At 34.4% G+C, this 21,728-nt stretch overlaps 1 protein-coding gene across 2 annotated transcripts in view; it reads right to left on the reverse strand.

Annotated features, from left to right (window-relative positions):
- The window catches only part of LOC126914699 (mannosyl-oligosaccharide alpha-1,2-mannosidase IA-like), an 89,560-nt gene that overhangs the window by 13,110 nt on the left and 54,722 nt on the right, over positions 1 to 21,728 (reverse strand). For both annotated transcript variants that reach the window (XM_050719016.1, XM_050719017.1), the window contains exons 2-3: positions 7,172 to 7,351; positions 3,117 to 3,330 (exon numbers count right to left, since the gene is read on the reverse strand). In XM_050719016.1, the coding sequence (XP_050574973.1) occupies positions 3,117 to 3,330; positions 7,172 to 7,351 (394 nt within the window). The remainder of the gene's footprint in view (positions 1 to 3,116; positions 3,331 to 7,171; positions 7,352 to 21,728) is intronic.

Raw genomic sequence — 21,728 nt, forward strand, 5'->3', positions numbered from 1 at the left:
TACTGCTTATCCAACCGTGTATCATTCACGCGTATCCTAGAATATTCTCTAATCATTCAATTTCTACGAATAGTTCTTTCAACTTGAGCTATATTGTCTCTACGTTTGAAATTATTAAATAAATAGCCTTTTTCAAACCACTAACAGATTTCTAGATGAAACGTATTATTCTTTCCTGTTCTCTTATTTAGTCCTCCTTTCTGCTTTAGACGTTCTTTACAACAGAACTGCAGAAACATCAGAATAATTCTCTTCAGCTTCTAACGGAGTCTCAGCGAAGGAAGTCCAGTCATTGAGAGAAACTCAATTGTAGTACTTGAACTTTACAAATCCTGGGGTAAAATTGCACGAATCATATATAGGAAATGTAAATTTGTAGATTTATTAAATCGTACGAATCAATGAACAGGTCCACGCTAATCGTGATAGCTATATAGAAATAAAACGAAAGATACATATTACGCGTAGTCATATTTCATCCTGTGTTCTGTGTTCTTTCAGTCATTTCCGATCCAATTGTGTTCTTCTAGCGTTAAAAAATATCTCAAGTTTGAGTAAAATACGAAAACGTTGCTGCATATAATTCTACGTTATAGATGTTTACTTCAAATACAGCAAACTCAATTTGTACGCCGAAATGGGAAAAAGATTAAAATTAAAAAATTGGAGAACCGCGGTAGGGTTAAAAACGACAACTACTCGATGATTCACGCACAGAACCATTGAAAATATTTCTCGTCGCAAATATTCGAAACTCGTGAACTTCGTGCTACGTCCACCTAATCTACATTCCTCCATCATTGATCGCAGCATCGCAAAGCATCAATATTGGAAAATGTGTTCAAAGAACGTAATACAAAAGCATACTCGAAGGAAGGGTCTTATTCGCAGCTGCTCGTTGGCCATTCAGATAACAGAAGGGTAGAATACAAGCTGAGAGGGTAATTAGCTGGCCCAAGTTTCCTCTTGGAAGTAGCCTCGCGACGCTCGACATTCAATAGAACCATAAATTTAAGGAGACTCGAAGCTTGATCGCTGCTTGGATGAACGAGAAGACCCAATGAAAAAGACGAATAGAGACGAGTATATAAAAAGAGGAAAAGCCAATCCGATGTACGATGTATGACGAAACATCGTATATTTCAAACATCTTATACTTGACCAAAACCTTGTTCTTGCGATAAAGTGATTCGCTTTTCACCAATCGACAGAATCGTAAATTTAAGGAGACTCGAAACTGGATGGTTGCTCGGATGAATCCGGAACTTGGATGAACGAAGAATCGCAACGTGCAAGACGTGCAATGATAAGAATACAAACGAAAAAGCAAGCAAGCAGAGTGAAAACTAAGAGGAAAACTAAGGGAAAGACAAAGAAGGAGGAAGAGGAGAAAAAAGGATGAAAACGAAGAGGAAAGATAGAACCGTAGGATTTGAGAAGAAACGCGAAGGATGACGATGGTCGGTTCCACGACGATGATAAATATTCGTCGGGGATCGTCATACGTGCGACAGGAAAATACAAGAAGAGCACGAAGTCGGTGGAACAACGGGAGAAGAGGAGGATTTAGCACCCGAGGGGATGCACGGTATGATAAATGCGATATTCGGGGGAGATGGTGTAAAGAGTGCCGGCCATGAGAGGCAACCTTCTCCTCGGAAGGCGACGGAAGCACAAAAGGAAACTGAGGACACCGGTGGCTGCTTGTGGAACAGGGCCGACACCTTCTCGCTTCTCGATGCCCCCCTCTTCTCTTCTCTGCTCGGCCACTGTCGCCATCGAAACTATTCCACCGATATAATTGATAGCCGTCAGATTAAAAATCTATTTTGCCCGAAATTCTCCGGACGCGTGAAGATTTATTAAATGAAATTACAGTAATAAAGCATCGGCTACATTTACATCCGACATCCATCGTTATTCCACGTCTCGAATTTTTCCCTTCTTTTTACCCGTTTAAACTTGGTCTCCTTTTTCTCTGTGATTCTTTTTGTCTGATCAAAACATCACCTTTTAGTTTTGTTGTTTGAGTTGTTTCTTTGGTATTGTGCGGCAAAGTGCGTTTGAAGATCGACTGGTAACGCGGGAAATACGGTTTTGTTCATTTCCATGGAATTTAGCGGACGAAAGAGAGTATCGTTAGAATTTTAATAATTTGACATAGGTAATTACGAAGATGTATATTTTTCAAGATAGAGACTAGTAGTAACGTTATTATTCTTCGTGATTGAAACACTCTACCAAGCATTTTCTTATTTTTCAAAATATGTCAATATATTCAAGCTTCTTCGTATCTTTTATCTCATCGATTAAATTATATAGAACTAAAATAAAAATATTAAATAGAGACTGAATATTTTTGATTGAACGAAGAAAGAAATGGCACAAAGAACGAAACATAATAAAAAGAAATAGTAAAGATTATAGCTTTCTCGAATTTTTGTAGCTTTCATTTCAACTATATACATCGAGAAGGATTCAGATAATTTTCACGTGGTTCGTGTTTCCGTGATTATTTTTTTCCTTTTCCGTATTTCATATTGATCGAGGATACGTTTTGATGATCGCTCGCGGGGTGAATGATTTTATCGTGAAACTGTGTTCGCGCATGCCTGGTCGTTTTGTTCACGTCCCACCGTGAGAATTACCGGTGATTCTCTGAAAGATAGTTCTCTTATTAGGTACGTGTGAAATTTATGAAGGTGCGATGTAGCATGAGAAGAATAATTAACCTGGTGTTTTTGCCAGCAAACTGATCGTTGCCGCCGGAATTGATGCGGATAATGATTTAAGTAACGCGGCAATGGGATTACTCGGGGGATGCTGGGTACCAAGTATGACCAAGATTTATTATTGTTATTAAGTGGTTGGGTTTCTTGCGTGGGTTGCTTGAGGAACAACACGCAGATAGAGACACGTACGGTGAACGAAACAGAAATTGGAATTCAGTATATATACAGGGTGCCCAAATAATTCTATTACAAGGTGATACATCCGTTACTTTTAATGATACGCAAAAATGTGAAAGGAACGAATTTTTGGTTCGAAGGAACAAATATTACGGTAAACGAAAAATCTTTCTGAACGAATAAATAATAAAAAAAAAAAAAACTCACGCTGGCCCCATTTCCCAGTCTTCGGGTGAATATAGTTGGGGTAGAGTCCTTTCGGTTTCTCCAGGTTCTTCAGCACTTTCCTCACGTTCTCGACCTTGCTCTTGAAAACCGGATTGCCTGTGATGTCACTGAGGTAGGTGAATTCGAGATGCATCGTGCCAATTTCGGAGAGAATGCTGCACCCGCTGCTCGCCCAGCCATAATTCTTGCTCGCCTGAAAATTTCCCAATGAGACACCGTCTCCGTTAGTCCTCGCTATTATTTATCCTTAACCCTAGCACTAGTGTTCACCGGAAAATTCCATTTTAATATATGTTCGATGGTGGTGGTGAGGTTTAGAGTTTTATCGTTTTTATCTTTTGAAGATTAAAATTATTCGATGGTGATTAAAAAAATTAAAATTACCCAAAGATAATCGGAGAAATTAATTATGTATCGTGATGATAAATCCCGAGTCGAAGTTAGAAATGAGAGAAGGAAGGTAACATTTCTGCAAGATAAGCGGAATCAGCGACGAAAGTCGGCCGCGATCGAATCAAACGGATCCAATTAAACGAAATAACAAAGACGGCCACCGACCGTGTTTATAGAGACGGTTGCAAAGCTTCGCGAAACGAACACGCTTCGTTCTATTCGCCAGCGAAGATAAATATTAACCTACGCCGCGGAAATTACCGCCAGCCACCGTAATAATGAAAACGTTCGGTTACCGGTGCGAAATTTAATCGAATTTTCAGTGGCAGGTCGTCGGGATATGGAAAGAAACGATCGCTGATTGCCTCGCGAAAAATCGACCGGGAAATCTAACGGTGAAACTCTGCTTTCTATCTCGGTGTTGTCTGATAGGATAGAATTATTGTGATTTTAAGGTATCGTTGGTTTTACACACTTTTGTTAGACTTAACCGTTCTGTAATCAGAATTTTGTTCGATTATAAGGCAACTGATTTGCAATTGGTTCAGTCTTGTAACTTTAATTCGGAATGTAGAAATTGACGATTGTTATGGTCATTTTGCTCGATTAAGAGAGAGTAGAATTATCATTGATCCGAATTTGAATTTGATTGTATGAGTGAAAAGAGTTGTGATTAATCATAGTCTGGTATTTTAGTTTGAGATCTAGAGATTGATACTTGTTAGAAATATGTTCTATATAAATTGTGGATATTTATAGAATAGAAACTAGTAATTGTTATTGACAGGTGTTATAGAAAATAAGTGTTGAAGATTGTTTTGTGTGAAAATAATGGTATGCTAATAAGATGTAACAGCACAGTGATGAAGCGAATAAAACAAAATGTTAAGAACATCGACAGTTATGGATATACAAATTCCAACTCATATGGTGTTACAGAGAGATAATTTGTAATACTATTGTAATTACGTAAATTATTCTATTATAGAAAATCATTCACTTTTTTTTGGAATAAAAAGAACTCCAATTAAAATGATTCATTTTTTTAAGATAAAAAGAGCTAACAATGAAATAAACTCGTATATTTAACGCATACTCGATATATCCTTAAATTAGATTTTCACAAAAAAAAAAAGAGAAAAAAAGAAATAGTTTTCTTGATTGAAATTTTTCGGTAGCTTGCCATAGAAGGGATCGAATTTAATTTCGACATTTATTTAGTGCACTTTTCGTGTCGCGTGAAACAAAACAGTTTCAGCCGGATTTCCATTCAGGGTGACGAAGTTTCCCAGCCGAATTCGCGAGCCATGGTTTTCACGGTGTTACAGCACTCCATAGGGAGAATGGGAAAAAGCCGTCGGGACCGGTATTCGTGTCGCTCGGTGCGGAAAAATTGGATCGAAGGGCAACGAAAATGGGCGTAGAGGGAAAGACTCCGGTGAAGCTAGAATATTACAGGTTAAAGATAAAACAAATAGATTTTCAAAGTCAAAACTTTGAACTGCCACGCCAAACGCGGGACGAAAATCCTAGTTTTGGAAAAAACAAGAAGAAATAGTGAAATATGAAATTGGAGATTCGGGGAAAAAATAATGTTACAGAAATAATTTACGACGATGTTCGTAAAATGATGATATTGTGAATTTTCCTAAGTTTTTTTGTATTTTACATACGTTTACAAAATAATTTATAAATTAAAAAATTATATGGACTGAACAGACACTGCCATACATCTTCTCCAAATGCTGAGCGTACGTTTTCAGGAATTTTCGTGATACATTTTCCAAATTTAAATACGCGATTAATTTCTATAAATCATGCATATTCAAAGATTAGGAGATCCAGAGAATTAGGATAATCCTGTGATTTTCTTATATGAAGTTTAAACTCGTGAAAAAACTAGTGCGGAGTTTTAACATTTTTATACAAAATCTTCATAATGTTTAATATTACATCCATCTTTATAATATACGATATATGTATAATATATTACCAATATGATATATAATTTACAGCATATTTTTCCTCTTCTGACGCGTTCGATAATAATTCATGATAGGATAAAATTTAATGCACAGTGTTGGCGCGCCAAATTTAAATTTTAAGGAAACGATGATTCATATAGATCAACCTAATATAAGAATGATAAGAGAAAGTTCAAAGTAGAAAGATGACCAAAGTAAGGAAAAAAGTTGGAAGAATATAATGAAATGAACAAAGTGATGGAACACCGGAATAATGCGGCTCCATTATTCGTCCAATTAAGAATTTGCATATTAATTCTGGCTCGTCACTTTGGTGAACGTGACTTACTGAAATCGTTTCATTTAGACCAACGAATGTACCTTTCTCTCGTTTCTAATGCGTGTGAAAAAACCATCAAGAAGTTACCGCCTTAGGTAAGCATATTTCCGACTGTTTTTCGTTGTCGCGGGCATATATGATTATACATAAAACAAAGAAAACCAAATTTATTGAAATATAAGTGCCACATCTTTCCTTTCTTCTTCTTATCTGATTGTATAACGTGAGATTTGCGTTCTTCTTTGAAATTTTTTGAGAGGAAAGAGAGTTTAACAGATGTAGGCAAGTTTGGTTAAATTTTGAGTTTAAGAGTTTGCATTTCTAATTATTAATTAAGCAAGGGTTATTCATGTTTGACTATGGTTCATTGACAATTACTACTGACTTCTTAATTGGAATATTTAATTGGTAGCTCTCAGTATTTCACTCGTTAATTTTTTACAAATTTTTAAATTTTAACTATGGCTTTTTGATTTTGAAATTTCAATATTTTAGTCTTAACTTTCAACTCATAGTTGATAAAGTTAACACAGTATTTGAAGTTTTGACTTTAGATTTCAGCTCAAATTCAAAATTGAATCTATTTTCGATCGTCAGTTTCTTCCACACGATCTTCCAATGACCAATTTCCAATTTTCCACTGTTACTTTCCCGCTTTTAAATATCCAATGATCAATTAACTTTGGGCTTTCAATTTTTAACTTCCACCATTCGAATAACAATGCTCAACCTCGAATCTTCAACTCTCAATCGTCGCTTTTTACTTTTCTAACAGCAAACGTTTTTAACTTTAGACCGTCGATTCGTATCCGCGCTTCGAATTGGCAATTTCCAATTCCAAACATCCAATTTTCCATTTCTACTTCCTTACCTGCCACCATCCGAATTCTCTGGTTCGCGACTTGCCAACTTGCCCCTTTCCCATTCTCCACACGCTCCTTTCAACTTCGACCACTAACACTTGACGAACCGAACCTAACATCTATCTCGGCGTTTCCCTAGTTCGCAATTCCCGCGAAACTCCTAATCCCACCGACATTAATCACACAAAGTTCAAGCAACGCGAAAGCGCCAAAAGGGAATCACTGTAAAAGGCGTCTCCCTGTACGTTCTGAGCTCTGAAGAGTTCTGACGGCAGCAGGTTTCCGTCCCACGAAATTTCCCGCGATACGTTTCACCGGCAATCGGCGTCGTTAATCCTTCGTTTCTGGCCCCAGTGAATATTTCAGGGGAGGCGTAAATTTCGCCACTACGGTCACGTCAGAAATAATTAACATTAAAACATGCCGTTGTTAGCACCGTGGCCGACGCCGTGACCGCGAAATCCCCGAACTTACCCCGGTATGGAGATTGATGAGGGAATGAGGAATTCCGGTTTCCGTCTGGAAAGCGGGCAACATCCGTTCGCCAAGCTGAGCCGCCTTATCCCGGAACATCACGTCCCCGGTGAGAGCGTAACACGCCAGCAGGCTTCCCATGAAACGAATGTTCGTCTCGAAGAGGGATATTTCCGAGTTCTGGAAAAAAAAGAACAAGAATACGGTTTCATTAATGCAGGTTTAACGTTGCTGCAAAGGAAAAAGGGGCTAATTCGACTGGCTGACTGCCAGATATGAAAGTGTAGCGACGAGCGAGCAGGTTTGATTTTGTTCGTTTTTGCAGCTTCGATTTCAGCGTTTGTGGTCTTCTTCGATCTCCCTCACTTTAAGACTAATTTAAATTAATTTGCGATTAACTCGAGTTTACGATTTTAAGATTTTATTGGGCGTAGGCTGTTGTAAGAGTTCGCGTAACGAGTGAATTCCACAATTTTAAAGTCACTGTTTCTAGGTTTAAAACAACGTAACGCTGATCGAAATTGCGATTTTAGAGATCAGTTTGAAGAAGAAGAGTTCAGAGAAAATTCGAGAAAATTGTTAGCCGTGCGAGTGACTGAAAGCGATCCAAGGATTCTCACTTGTTACAATATGATTCTGTGCAATCGTGTTACAATTTTGAATATCGATTGTCAAAGTAATGTTAAGATATTGTTATAAGTATTACACTTAATCGTGTAATCGTGTTACAATTTTGAATATCGATTGTCAAAGTAATGTTAAGATATTGTTATAAGTATTACACTTTTATATGTTTGCGCGGGACAATAAATTACAGTTTGTAAATACAAATGTGTTATTTCACGTCGGTGGCTAAATACAGAAGGAGATTGAAGTTTTATAGTAATAGTTCTATATTTCTTGGTTTCAAACTTGGTTTCAAATAAAATTGAAATAGTACTGAAAGTATTAGAAAAGGAGGGGAAAATCCGAGCTAGTTTGCACACCTGAGTCCTGGTGTTCAGCTATGGTTTCATACAACATGGATTTGTAAAATCAGACTGTTTCCTTCTGCTCTGTATATTTCCTTTTGCTTGTTTCCATTAACTCATGTTGCTTACATTTCACGTCGTATTTAGCCATTTTCTTACTAATGGGGGTGTACACAATACCATACGCGTGGCTTTGTCGCTTGGGTCTTTAAATAACGAAACGTAAATCTGCTTAGCTTTTCATGATTTCATTGCTAAAAATACGAATGATTTATTCCATCGAATGAAATTATGAACAGATACTAAAAAACATAATTTTCTTTATCGCCTCAATATTCGCTAAATTAAAATCAGGGATAAAAATAATTTAGATCTTGATAGAGATCCATTTCAAGGGAGATTGATACATGACACACAATATATTATATAAATAAAATATAATATATAGAATAAAAATATATATTGGATTTTATCATCTCCATCTTGGAAAATCCTTGAATTTCCAAGAACTTGTTAGTTCTTAGAACACTTTTTTAACTGATAGATAAACTACTATGGTTAATTCAAACAGTAATATCTAAAACCTATATATCGCAGTGTATTTAATTATACTACTTAACTTTCATTTTAATTAAAACAGAATATTTACTAATGTATTAATTTCAAACAGTAATAATTGAAACCTACGTATTAGCATGTATTTAATTATATTACTTAATTTACATTTTAATCATAATAAAATATCTAATAACGTATTAAATTTAACACATGTCACATCATGACTATGATAATACAACATTGATAGGTTTCTCTGTAAACAATTTAAACGTACGATCTATTGCTTTCGCGCAACAAGAGAACAACTATCCTATTCTTTCCTTAAAAATGATGTAACATATTCAGCCTCTCATAAACGATAACACACACATGCTCCAGTTAGGAGAACAACTGCATAAAAATTTTAATTGCCGTTTGCAAAAGCTGAAAAAAGATTTGCAAGACTACGAGAACGTTTTAGCATTCAGCGGAATTGTTCTAGCGTAATTTGTTGTCAGTTAAAACAGACGTTGCTGCAGAAGACTGGGCCGGTGTTTTCAGCTGGGAAAAAATTTATGAAGCTTATCGCGAGGTTGATGAGAAACCATGCGAACTGTATTACGTACGTGAAACGTACGAGAAGCTCGTAGGGATTATGCTATTGCGCCTTTGCGGCAACGCAACGTCGTTAATAGCATACTTAACGTTGAAGTATTAAGTTTAATTACAGCGAATACTCGATAATTTGTCTTCGCCCTGTCCGCCACTCACCCTGGCAATTGCGAGCCTTGCAATTACTTTTCCAGACGCTCTTTAGTTAAGTACCATTCTCATTTTCCTTTTTCTTTTCGTTTTTCTTCTCCTCGTCCACCGTCTCTTCGATGTAAATAATCATCATGCGTGGAAATGGTCTCGTCAAAGAGGCGAATTTCTATAGCTGATCGAATATCTCGAGACAATGATTTATCGTTACACGTATAGGATACACCTTGTATTAATGTAGCCAATAGATACAGTGGCGAACAAAAGAAAACAATTTTTAAATTAATATAAATTCTTTCGACAATCGAGGAGACTGTAGCGATAAAAAGGCAGCCACATTTCTTACATATTTCTAGTTATATTTATGTCCTATTTTACAAAGGAAAATATAATATTTCATTTGGCGTAAGAAGCAACAATCGAGTGAAAGTTATCGTAGTTTTGTAATAGATGGACAATCATAAATTTATAAATCATTATAAAATCGTAAATGCATTATAAAACTATGGAAAATGATATATAGTTTTATAATGGATTGAAGACAGACGTAAGATTTGATTTAGCGTTATTCTTTCTTTCTTTGACGCAAAGAATAGGCAATTCCGATATTTTGCTAATATCTACTGGAAGTAAGTGTACATTAATATATACGATATACAAATTGAAAATTATGAAATTAGAAAAAAGATCTCTTAGAATAATTTATATATCGAGCAAATGAATATGAAATATAACATATTTGATTTTTATATATTTTTTAACAGAAATATTTAGAAATTCACAAAGAAACTAGAATGGACCAAAGGAATTACGAATTAGTTAGAATGCACGCGACTCGTTCGATCATTATGCGAAACACGTCTGCAACGCAGGTTGCAGAAGACCGAGGCTACGAGAAGCATCTCAATTTGGACTACACCGAATTGTTTTTCTTTACAACTAACTTCTAATTAATACAAATTAACACCTTCGTTTCGAATTTACAACGAATTTACGCCTTTCGAATGACGGAATCACCGACGCTTACGATCTTAGAAAGCTAATTTCTATTTTGTCTCGTTGAAAGTTTTACATTCAATTTCTTCAGAAATACTGTCAATCTTGCTTCGTACGTGACGCAATTCAGAAACATTTTAAAAAGTATCGAGAACTATCTTCCAACGCGAAACTTTTGTCGATAATAAATATATTAAAGCAACGTAACTGCATGTAAAGTATATTAAAAAAATAATATCTATAAGATATTATCGTCTTTATCATTTTTAATTTTTAACTTTAGAGCATCTTCGAAGTAAAGAATTTCTTCAACGATAATTTGACTGAAATCGATAAGAGAATTAAATATTAACTCGATATAGCAATGTATATACACGTTGCGTTGAACACTTTTTTCAATAACATTTCGAAGTTATACATGATGAGACTTTGTTTTCGTAACATTAATTAATTAATTAATTAATTAATTAATTAATTAATTTCGTACAAGTCATAGACAACTTCGAACGCAACGTAGTACAATCAAGTTAGTAACTTTATAACGCGTGTTTCCTCGATACATTATTTTACCATAGAAAACGCAATTCCGATGGGTTGGCGAATACACCGAGGATACGATAAACACGTGAGATTTAAAGTTTCCAGCAAACTTGCGCATCCAACTTTGTGCATCGTGAGGGCAGACATTTGCGGGGCGAATTCGGCGATTAAGTTTCCAGCTTGTGTTTAATGAGCTAAGATTATTATTAGTTTAGAGAGAGTTATGAAGTTATTCACAGCTACCAACTGTCTGCAGCTGTTTTGCTTTACGTTCTCCTTTGGAACTCTCTTTCCGTTTTCCAGATTGATCTCGTTGCTCAACGCGTTGGAAAATTGTAGCCTCTCTTCCTTTATTTCACTCATTTCCGGGTATATTTGCTCAAGTATTTTAAAGTACAGTCTTTTGTAATTATATATTCTCTTAAGGTAATAATTGTACAGAGACAATAGCATGTATTTTAGAGCATAGAATTTTCGAAAGCTGAACTAATTTTAAAAATTTAGGAATTTGAAAATTACTGTTAAAAACAGCACGAGAAGGGTGAAACTGCAGCTTGGGGACCAAGGATCGTACTATTATTTCTTTTTTCAAATTGTAGGTTCCACGTTATTTTTAGAACTTTCCGACAGAACGAAAGGAAACTTAGGGACAGAATGCAAATAAAATTGTAATATCTTGACCAGTGTCTGACTAGTTAAAATCCTATCGACTGAATCTACTTACTACTATGAATTAGTAAACTTGTTCGTGTATTATATAAATTGTTAATCCTCCAATATTTTTATAAATTTACCGTAACTTATATAAATTGTATAGATTATGATAAATTTATGAAAACGTGTAAAATGTATATTTACATTAATATGAAACAATCATTTTATCAAAAGATATTAAAAATTGTACTATTATTTTTAATATATTTAGTAATTTCCATAGTTTATTATCAAAGAAGAAGAATCTTTTGTAAAATTTTCCGTATCATTGTGTAACGTGACAAAAAATGCAAGTATGCATAAACGTATAAACGGTTCTGCAAGTTTTTGTTGGCGTTCTCGATAGATCCTCGCATGAATACGTTCTTGGAGCTGCCAGAGGCTACAATCAGCGGCCGCATAGGTGTTAATTAACAAGAACATGAAGATAGCATCGGAAACAGATGAGGGGATAATAATACTTCGCGCTTATGTAGACCGTTGCTACCTTCTCTTCTTCAACAGAAAGAATCACGGTTAATTGACGTTTATGACTTGACGTCGCGATAAAAGCTCTGGAAGCTGTTTCTCTTTGCGATAGTTCAACCACATATTTAACACTGATTTCCATCACTGTTCACGTGTAGCTGGGAGTGAATTAGGGAAACTTATCAGTAACGTATAGAACTGATGCATAAACTTCACTTTTTGAAAATTTCTTAATTTCAGGATCTTGAAGAATATATAATTAGCATTTCAATTTTCAGAAATGAAATATTTATCATAAGTGAAATTTATCCACATTATTAACTTTATTATATTACTATTAATATTATTGATATTATTAATTTTATTTTATTCAAATTTTGTAATTTTTCTACAGATGTATTTCCATTTTCTACAGTATATGTATATGACTATGTATTTTTCAAAGATTAATCGAGCGATTACTCTTGATGGAATCGATCTACCATATATAGGTCGAACTCCACTTTTTGAAAACTTTTTAATCTTAATATTAAAATCGATGATTGAAATTTAATCTTTTACAGAGAATATCTAAATAATTATCTTTGGTAAAGTTGGTATATATCGGACAAACTCATCGATTCCATGTTTTCTAGATCTTTTAATTTTAATACAGAATACGTAATTAGCGTTTAAAACTTCAGAAATTGATCGAATAGGATTATTCTCGATAGAACTGATCCAATAATTTGGCTTTTAATGAAAATCAAATATAAAATATTCTCAAAGCGAAAAACCTATCGATTTGTCCAAATATACGAACAAACTGACTGATCATTCATAGATATTCCACTACAGAATTTCATCGGAAATATATTTTAATCATCCATTCACAAACTCGACTAACGAATCTCCAAACATCTGTTTAACTGTACAAACAAATAATAAAAATCTTCCAAGTCGAAGTTGCATCTGAAATACTAAAAATTAAAAAAAGAAGAAACAGATGAAACGAATAAATTATATAAGACATCTTTTACGTGTAAATATATTATATAAAATATTTTTAATGCAGTTTTATTTCCAGTCTCCCAGGCATAAAAGAACTCGATTTACAATTATTGTTCCTATTGTCTTGTATTCTCACTTAATCATTTACACGCTCGTCCATCCATTCGCACGTACAACCTTATTTTACCCTTGTTTTACCATTACCTATCTACTATCTGTCATCTATTTAATTACTCATTAACTATTACGTACGCCTATTATCTGTTATCTAATGTATAAATCTTTAACTAATTGCCTAATTTACCCACTTAACTAGAGACCCGTTCTCCCTTCGCCCTTTCCTCTTTCTTCTCTTCCAATTTCCTCACCAAGTCTCCAGCCCAATCTTTTCCTCTTTCTCCTTTTCTCATCCTCTACACTCTCTTTGTCACGTACCCTAAATTTGTCGCCGCAGAGCTCGCATTTCCTTCCTTCACTCTCCTCCCAGCATTTATTCTATTTCTTCGTACTATCAACGTATGAACAAATGACGTAAAATATTTTTGACGTATAAATTATTTAATATAAACGAAAAGTATCGATAGATATGAGAGTCACTGGTGTTTCTTCACGTATCGGTTCAGTTCGAGGTGTCTGAAGTGGCGTGATGCAACAAAATGTGCGTACGATGGTCATAAATAGCGTTGGCTGTAATTTGCCGCATCTCGGCGCGCTCTTGCACCCGACAGGAAAATTGCAAAATACGACCGGCTCCACCTGTCGTAATCGCAGCAGTTTATCCTAATACGCGAGATGTTGTAGACAGAGGTGTGGTATCAAGGAGAAAGACGTAATCGCTTTCGTAACAGGTTACATATAAGTCTCGACGATGATTCCAGTAATCGGAACATTCAATTCCGTGATATACGCGCTTTCCAACAAATCGACGCGCCTACAAACGATCTTCTCCTTATCGCTCTCGTTATTATCGGTAATAATTTTCTTCGGAGGGTTTTTTTTTTAAAACAACTTTTCTAGTAGAGAGAATAGTACGATAGAAATAACGATTCGTTATTCATCATGTCAAAGGTTCAAAATCGTGTCAGTGAGAAATTTGGCTCGATAAATGAGAAGAATTGAAGAAACGGAGCGTGTAATTAGATAATTAGGTAATTAGATAGAATTGTTGATCTTAATAATTCATGAGTTACTACATTTTATTATTATTAATTCTGACATCCCTTTTATTTTATTTCGTTATTATTAATTCTAACATTTTTTCTATTTAATGTTTTGTACGAGATTGTACTACCTTTTCGGGATTGGTGTATTTTTGTCACAATTGTGAAAGAGACGTTATAAAACTATTGAAAAATTCAAAGATGTGAAAAAGCAGAAAAATTGAAAGTCCTGTGTAAAATATTTTGTTTCGATAACTTGAGAGTCGTTAAATTTCGTATTTATCAATTTTAACATCCTTTACGTTTCACGTTGCGTAACATTCATTTTGCAACTATTCGAGGCAGAGTCGTAAGTTGTTGAAGTTTGCTATTATTAATTTTAACATTCTTTCATAACGTAAATAACTGAAGTTCGTTATATTTTCCGATGAATTTGCGTCGAAATGGAAGAATGATAGATGTACACAGTATTTCATGTAAAATTATGCCGCATCTACTGTAATTCGCGTTGCATTTCATGTAAAATTATGCTGTTCATTAATCTGCTTCAATTTACATAGTTGAATAAACGATATAATTCTTGCACATTCTGAATTAACGTATTAATTGAATATTGATTTTTAATATTATTTATCATTGAATTCGTTATTATTACATATATTATTATTAAATGTTTTAGTTTATAATGATATATGTGAAGTAAATAGTTCAGCCTTCGCGGAAATAGATTTTACAGGCATAACGCTTGATAACGAGCCATCGTTTGGCGAATGTACTATGCTAAAATTCGCGTTACTCAACTGCCAGGCAACTGGGAGAATTCAATTTCATTCTGTAATGTCTCTAACGTCAGAAATTGGATCTCAATAATCGAGAACTCGTATGTTGGCTATTGAAAGCGGAGCCACATATTATACAATCGATGTCCATCATAATATAACAATTATTTTACGTCGACAGGACGCTTGCATGTTCGTTACCAACGAACGATGTTGTCGTTCATAATTATTTAATCCTGCATGACTAACTCTATTTTTAACGTAAAACGTGTTCGTCAAATATGAATAACGAATAACAAGAATGTAAAATATTTTGTAATCTTTCTCTTTCTTCTGTTCTCTTAGATTGATGTGTACTTACATGAACTTTTAATAAATGTCAGCTCAGTTCCATCGTTGATTGCAACTATTTAATCCTTTGACTTTAGGTGATATTATTTTTAATACAAAACGCGCTTATTAAATACAAATAAGGAACAATAAAAGAAAAAAAGATGTTTAATAACGTTCTTTCTCCTATTTTCTCGCATTAACGAAAATACAATTACTTTTTAACACGGTTTAACTGCCACCGGTGAATTTCATATATTTTGTCCCGCAATAGACTGAAATTATACTAACACCATAACATTTAATCTTTGGGAAATATATCGTATTTTTTATCGCAATTTTTGCTCCGACAATGTTAACCGCGTCACTCGCACTGTTAACAATCGTTTAGTCCATGAAACGTATCTTATTTTAATCGCTCTAAAAATTTTGGTAACATACATCAGCGATGACTACCGTGGCTAACTAATGTTAAACCAAAGAATCATTCTACACCTTTGACGCGTATTAACCGAGGCTCCGGAGATTTAGTAATAATTATAGGAATTAATCATATTAGCGTATCTTTAATAATTATATTACTATAAAGTTGTTAGCGTTAAGTAACTCTGATTCAGGAGCCTTCGGTAATCAACCGTTACACGCCCTACGAAGATATAAAAATAGAAGGAGAAAAATGATAATAAAAAGAGAAGGAACGAAGAAGAGGATGAAGAGAGAAAAAAAAGTGGAGGCTCGATACGGTAACAAGCGGACGGCTGGTTTATGAGGTCGTTAAGTTAAAAGGATTCGACGTAGCCTGTCTATCGGATGTTGCTGCACGTTGCTATGTTTTCCGGTTCGACAGGTGTGTCGGATTAACTCGTTTACTCAGAACTTAATAGTGCAACGTTCTTATTAAGCCTATACTTCGTTAAAAGAAAGCATAACTCTTCTTCGTACGTATGTGTGTATACAGTATAGATTGTGGCCTTTAACCCGCTTTTTATCCTTCAGAAATTCTACTTCGAATCTGTCATTTTTTCCCATGTTACTTTCTCATTTTTCAATTTTAGGTGGTTCTATTTTATCGACTTTTCTCAATTTTAACTATTTGACTGGAATCTTCTTTTAAAATTGTTATTTTGTCATTAATGGGGCGTTTGTAAAAATAAATAAATATACGATATGGTTCCAGATCAATTCACTGTAATATCTTAGAGTTTCTGAAGGATTGTGATTGAATAAAGGAAATTTTTATTGTTCAAAAATTACTCGCATCGTTTAAAAAATTATCATCTGACTTATTACCTTCTTGATAAGGTTTTGAATAAAACGAAGCGATCCGAGAATATGTGAAATTTTGCTCATCGAAAAAGAACAGGGATAAAATAGTCGAAATTGGGAGAAGTTGCTAAACTGCATAGTCACCAAATTTTTATTTCTCACTAGAGATTTTTCACTTTTTTCGCTTTCTGTTCCTTTTCCTTTGATTTCTTCGTGTCACGTACGTACAAGAAAGTCTTGTTTTATCGAAGGAGATTTTATGATATCAGCCGTTCCTCTTTTGTCTGATTGAGCGCATTGCATTTGATTTACGACGTTCGTTAAGGGGGGGGGGGGAGTTTAATAATTAATGGTAGGAAGAAATGAATTTCTTTGCTGTCTTCTTGATTGATTGTAGGATGATTCTTTATAGATTACTTCTGTGTCGGTGAGAATGATTTCTTGGTATTGCCTGTGTTGTACAAGTTTCTGAATTCTTTTCAGCCTTCTCCTTTTCCCTTTTCGTTTGCTTCAATTAACATTCAACCAAGAAATCAATTTCTTAATCCTCCAATTTTCATGTTTCTTTGATACTTCGTTTTTTTCGTAACATTTTTCTACAAATTACGATGTTTCTTAGTATATCGAATTATTTTAACGAGCAAAAGTAAAATGCTCTATCGCATTAAGAAAATGAACGAGGTAAAATTATGTCTTTTTCAAACATTACGCTATTTCTCTTTTTTAAAATAAACATTTACGGATGAGTCTACGTATATACGAATCTCAGCTACTGGCAACATTATATGATAATAGATGGAACGTTATCATCACATTTGTATGGTTTCTATGCCGTATATAACGTCGAACTAATTAACAGTGTATTATTCTAGAATTTCCTGTATATCTAAGAGAAACAAACAAAAAGAAAGGAGTACAAACGTAAGAGAAAGAGATATTCTAAAGCTGAAAGTTTCTCGATATTTTCCAACGGAATGAAATCGCTTTTGTAACACGGAAAGTTTACGGACAGGCATCGAGACAGATTATCGAGATATCGTTTTCACCTGACCGGTCGAATAGAGATCCCGATTGTCATCGAGTCATCGCGGAATCTGACATTTTAATTAAAAGTTCTCTTCGACGGAGCGTGAAATGTTTCCTGCAAGCCGGCCATATCTATCGACGAAGAAAGAAACGGAATAACAGGAAATCAAGCGCATTAATCGACGATATAACGTATCGATCGTATCCAACATCCGATTTCCTTTAGATAAGTCAAACGCAAGTAATAACCAATAATTAATAATTGAGCCTAACACGGAGTAACACGCGAAGATCTACATATGCATTTCTTTCTAAATATTATAACAAAACTATGGTTAGTCTTAGTAATCATCTTGTAGTCGAAGTTTGTATGAAGTTAGTAAGTATTTAGTATCAAATTAGTAACATTAGTAATATCTTGAATAATATTTTAAATCCAGATTACAATGTAATTCATATCTTTTTGATATTTCAACCTTTATATGTATTTCAAAACTTAATGACATTGATAAATACAGTGACTCACTTGAGAATGTCTACAGAAATCTTCTATAACGTGTACTGTATCAAATATTTTCAAATTTTATTAGCACTATAGCGAGACTCGACTATCGTGATCGTATTGGAAAAATGTTTTTCTCATACAATATGTATTAGGTTGTCCGAAAAGTTTCTTTCGTTTTATAATGAAATAATAGACGCACAATATTGTTTGCATTATATCAGTTTATTGAATTATGCACGAACATAATAATAGAAATAGAACGAAATGGATCATACGTAATTCAATAAAATGATATAAAACAAATTGTTGCTCATCTATAATCACCTTATAAAACGAAAAAAAATTTTCGGACAACCTAATATATAAATGATTTCTGTAGTAAATATCGAAATACTTTCGTGAACCACTTATGTGTCGATACAATAATGATATCGTCATTTTATTATATCGGACAAGTATCGTGTTATCCAAGGATTGCCTGTATATTTAAATTTACAAATACTTGAATTTCAAAATATTTAAAAGAGATCATCTCTATTATAATAAGTAGCGAAGTTCTTTAGTTATATTATACGTAATTCAATTATGAATCTAACTATAGCTTTTAATTTTAATTACCACAATGTAGGATATAATTAAATAATAAATTTAATGAAACTCTGGTTCGAAATATTGCCATCGTAAAGTCGCCATAGAGGCTAATGTACGTGCACGAAGCTTTGTATCCTTTCATGGTATTCCATTTGGCAATTAAAATGCAATAATATAGATCGACGGGTAACTTTTCAATTATTTTGATTACCATTCGTTCGAAACCTTCAACCAGGGAGCGAGCCAGTGGCGTGAATTAAATTAAAAAATAACTTCTCTCATAAATTCGTGCTGGAGAGCTCTTTTAAATCCCTTCCTTCCATTCCAATTAATACATTCCAAACGTGTTATGTCGATTGGAAACCTAATATCGTATACCAATCAAACTGTTAGTTTCCTTCCATTTGTTCTTTTTTCCACGATTTGCTCTTAGTTTGACCAAAGGACGAATCGTTTAATTAATATCGATGATTATGTTATACGAATTTCAAGTTTCTTCTGCCTTGAAGAGTTCGAAGAGAAACATTTTATTAATTTTTAGCTATAGGAATTCACATTTTCGATATGGTTTTTTATTTTTTATATTTTTTAAATCAATTGGTATTTTATTAACTAAATTATTGTGATATAAATATTAATCTTGCGAATATTCGAACGCGCAACTTTTCTTGATTAGAGTTACCAAAGATGAAGATTCTTTAATTGAACGTCTTAATACAAATTTTTGTCTCCGATTTCCGTCCACAGTTAGAGCACTTAAACGAAATATTCGAGTACAGATGTTTTCCTTTCATCAGCGCTTTAAAGAGTAAAGTTTCAAATTGAATAATTAAATAAAAGTCATTCACTTTAGCCGAGGCTTGCAAGAGTACAATTTTTTAACTAGATATTCAAATAAAGCTTTTTAATTGAATATTCAAATTCAAACCATATCTTTCTTCTAAAGCTTTCAGGAATAAAGCTTGCTAATCCAATGTTTGAATTCCACATTTTTCTTCGACCAAAACTTTCTGCAATAAAGCTTTCCCCTAAAATACTTGCAATCTAAATTCTTCTTTCTAATTACGACCAAAACCGAAACTCTCAAATAATTGTCCAGAGAAATGTAATTCTTTCGCTGAGAAGATTTTATTTCTTCAGATTCTTCTGTCTTTAGTAAATTAAAAATTTTGACAATCGTTCCCCTTAATCTATCGCTGTCAAGATTTTAGACACGTCAAATATCGTGACACGTACTACTTTAGGAAAAAACGGAGAGTATTCAGCTAGAACCGTAGCCTACAGGCGACCATAAACGGGTTTGCATGAGAATGAGCGGAGGAAGAGAAAGGGAGAGGTAATCCTGTTATCATCGCGTCCTCTATTTTTTAATCTTCGTATTCACGAGAATGTACGGGATCGGGAACGGTTTTAGTTTATAACAATGTGCTTGAGGTTGTTCCTTACGGCAAGACTTGCAACGCGATCTGCACGACGTTAAAACCACACAAACCGGGCTATCGCATTGTTCCTGCCATTTCTAAGTGCATCATCGCGAATCTGCTCCAACTACGATACTTTTCATTTGCGCGTGACACCGAAGCATATCTAATTCTAAGAACAATCTCACGTTTTATGCTATTTTATTTCTTTTTTAATTCACAAAGATTATGAAGCATCACGAGAGAAAGCTGAAAATCGTTTTATAATAGAGGAAACGATATTTAGTAAAACAGTGAAATTTTAGATAAATAATATATCGCTATAAGTACAAGGATTTATTGCCTGTATTTTAAACGATGTTTTAATTTCAATGCTGTATCCGATTTCAAATTATCTTGAAGTTAATCATGTTCCAATGTGATTTCCTCTTTTTCTTAAAATTCTCTTTCATTCGGTCACAAGAGAGTTTAAAGTTAATTCTTGCAATGGGAAAAACGAATTTCCATAAAGCGACGAAGCTTTTCTGAAAAGTATTCTCCCATGCAAAAAGATCTACTTTTCGTATTTTCAACGCTTGTAGTTCGGCATAATCGAGTTCTGATCTCAATAAAAATCAAGATTAATTTCACCTTTTCTACACGATCTTATAATATTAATCCTAAAAACAAAAAAAAGGAAACAAAAGAATTCATTTTGATAGTTTCGGTAGTTCCCAGAGTTAACGACGCTCTCAGTTGCAGTCTCCAAACATGTCCACCTAATTTCCCGAAAGAAGTTGCAGGAAGAGTATCATTGCACGAGATTTTTCCAGCAGTTCCTTACTCCGTTTATTCAGGGTCGTTCGTTGAACGACCACACTGTGTCTCGGTTCACGGATAGTAAAATGGAACGGCGATGATTATTGCACCGTCGTTGTCTCGAGGACGCGTCGCCTACTCGAGGACGGAAGAAACGAAGGACGCATAGTGGAAGAAATCAAGTCGATGGCCATGGACGAGGCGCTGCTTTAAAAGAACTACGACTAGAGAGGTGGATCAGGTGGTGAGTCGAGTCGAAATTGGTCCCTGGCCAATATTGCACCCACGGAACGCGCTCTCCAATGGTACCTTAACTATGAGATACGTGAGCAACCTCTTAACGATTCGCGAACATCCACGGCGCGAAAAAATGTCACGACCGTGCGTGAAAATCAATTTGGATGACGTGAGATCATAACTATGAACGCTCCGGATTTTGAGATAGAAATGAGAGCGACAGGCGAGGGAAAAATTTGGAAATGGTCACGTCTAAGTTTAAAATGAAATGCTCCTGCAGGTTTGTATACGAGGACTTTGTTAAGTTTGTCTTTTATTTGATAGATCTTTAACATCTTCGAATCGTGCTTTCCTAGTACTAAAAAGTTTGTCTAAAAGAAGGATGGTTAGAAGATTTCTATTTCTCTCATATTTCGTAAACGTTTGATTTGTAATTTCTTTTTTAATCGATTTATACTTTGGTATC

The sequence above is a fragment of the Bombus affinis genome, chromosome 3 (assembly GCF_024516045.1).
Source record: "Bombus affinis isolate iyBomAffi1 chromosome 3, iyBomAffi1.2, whole genome shotgun sequence".
Classification (NCBI taxonomy): Eukaryota; Metazoa; Arthropoda; class Insecta; order Hymenoptera; family Apidae; genus Bombus; species Bombus affinis.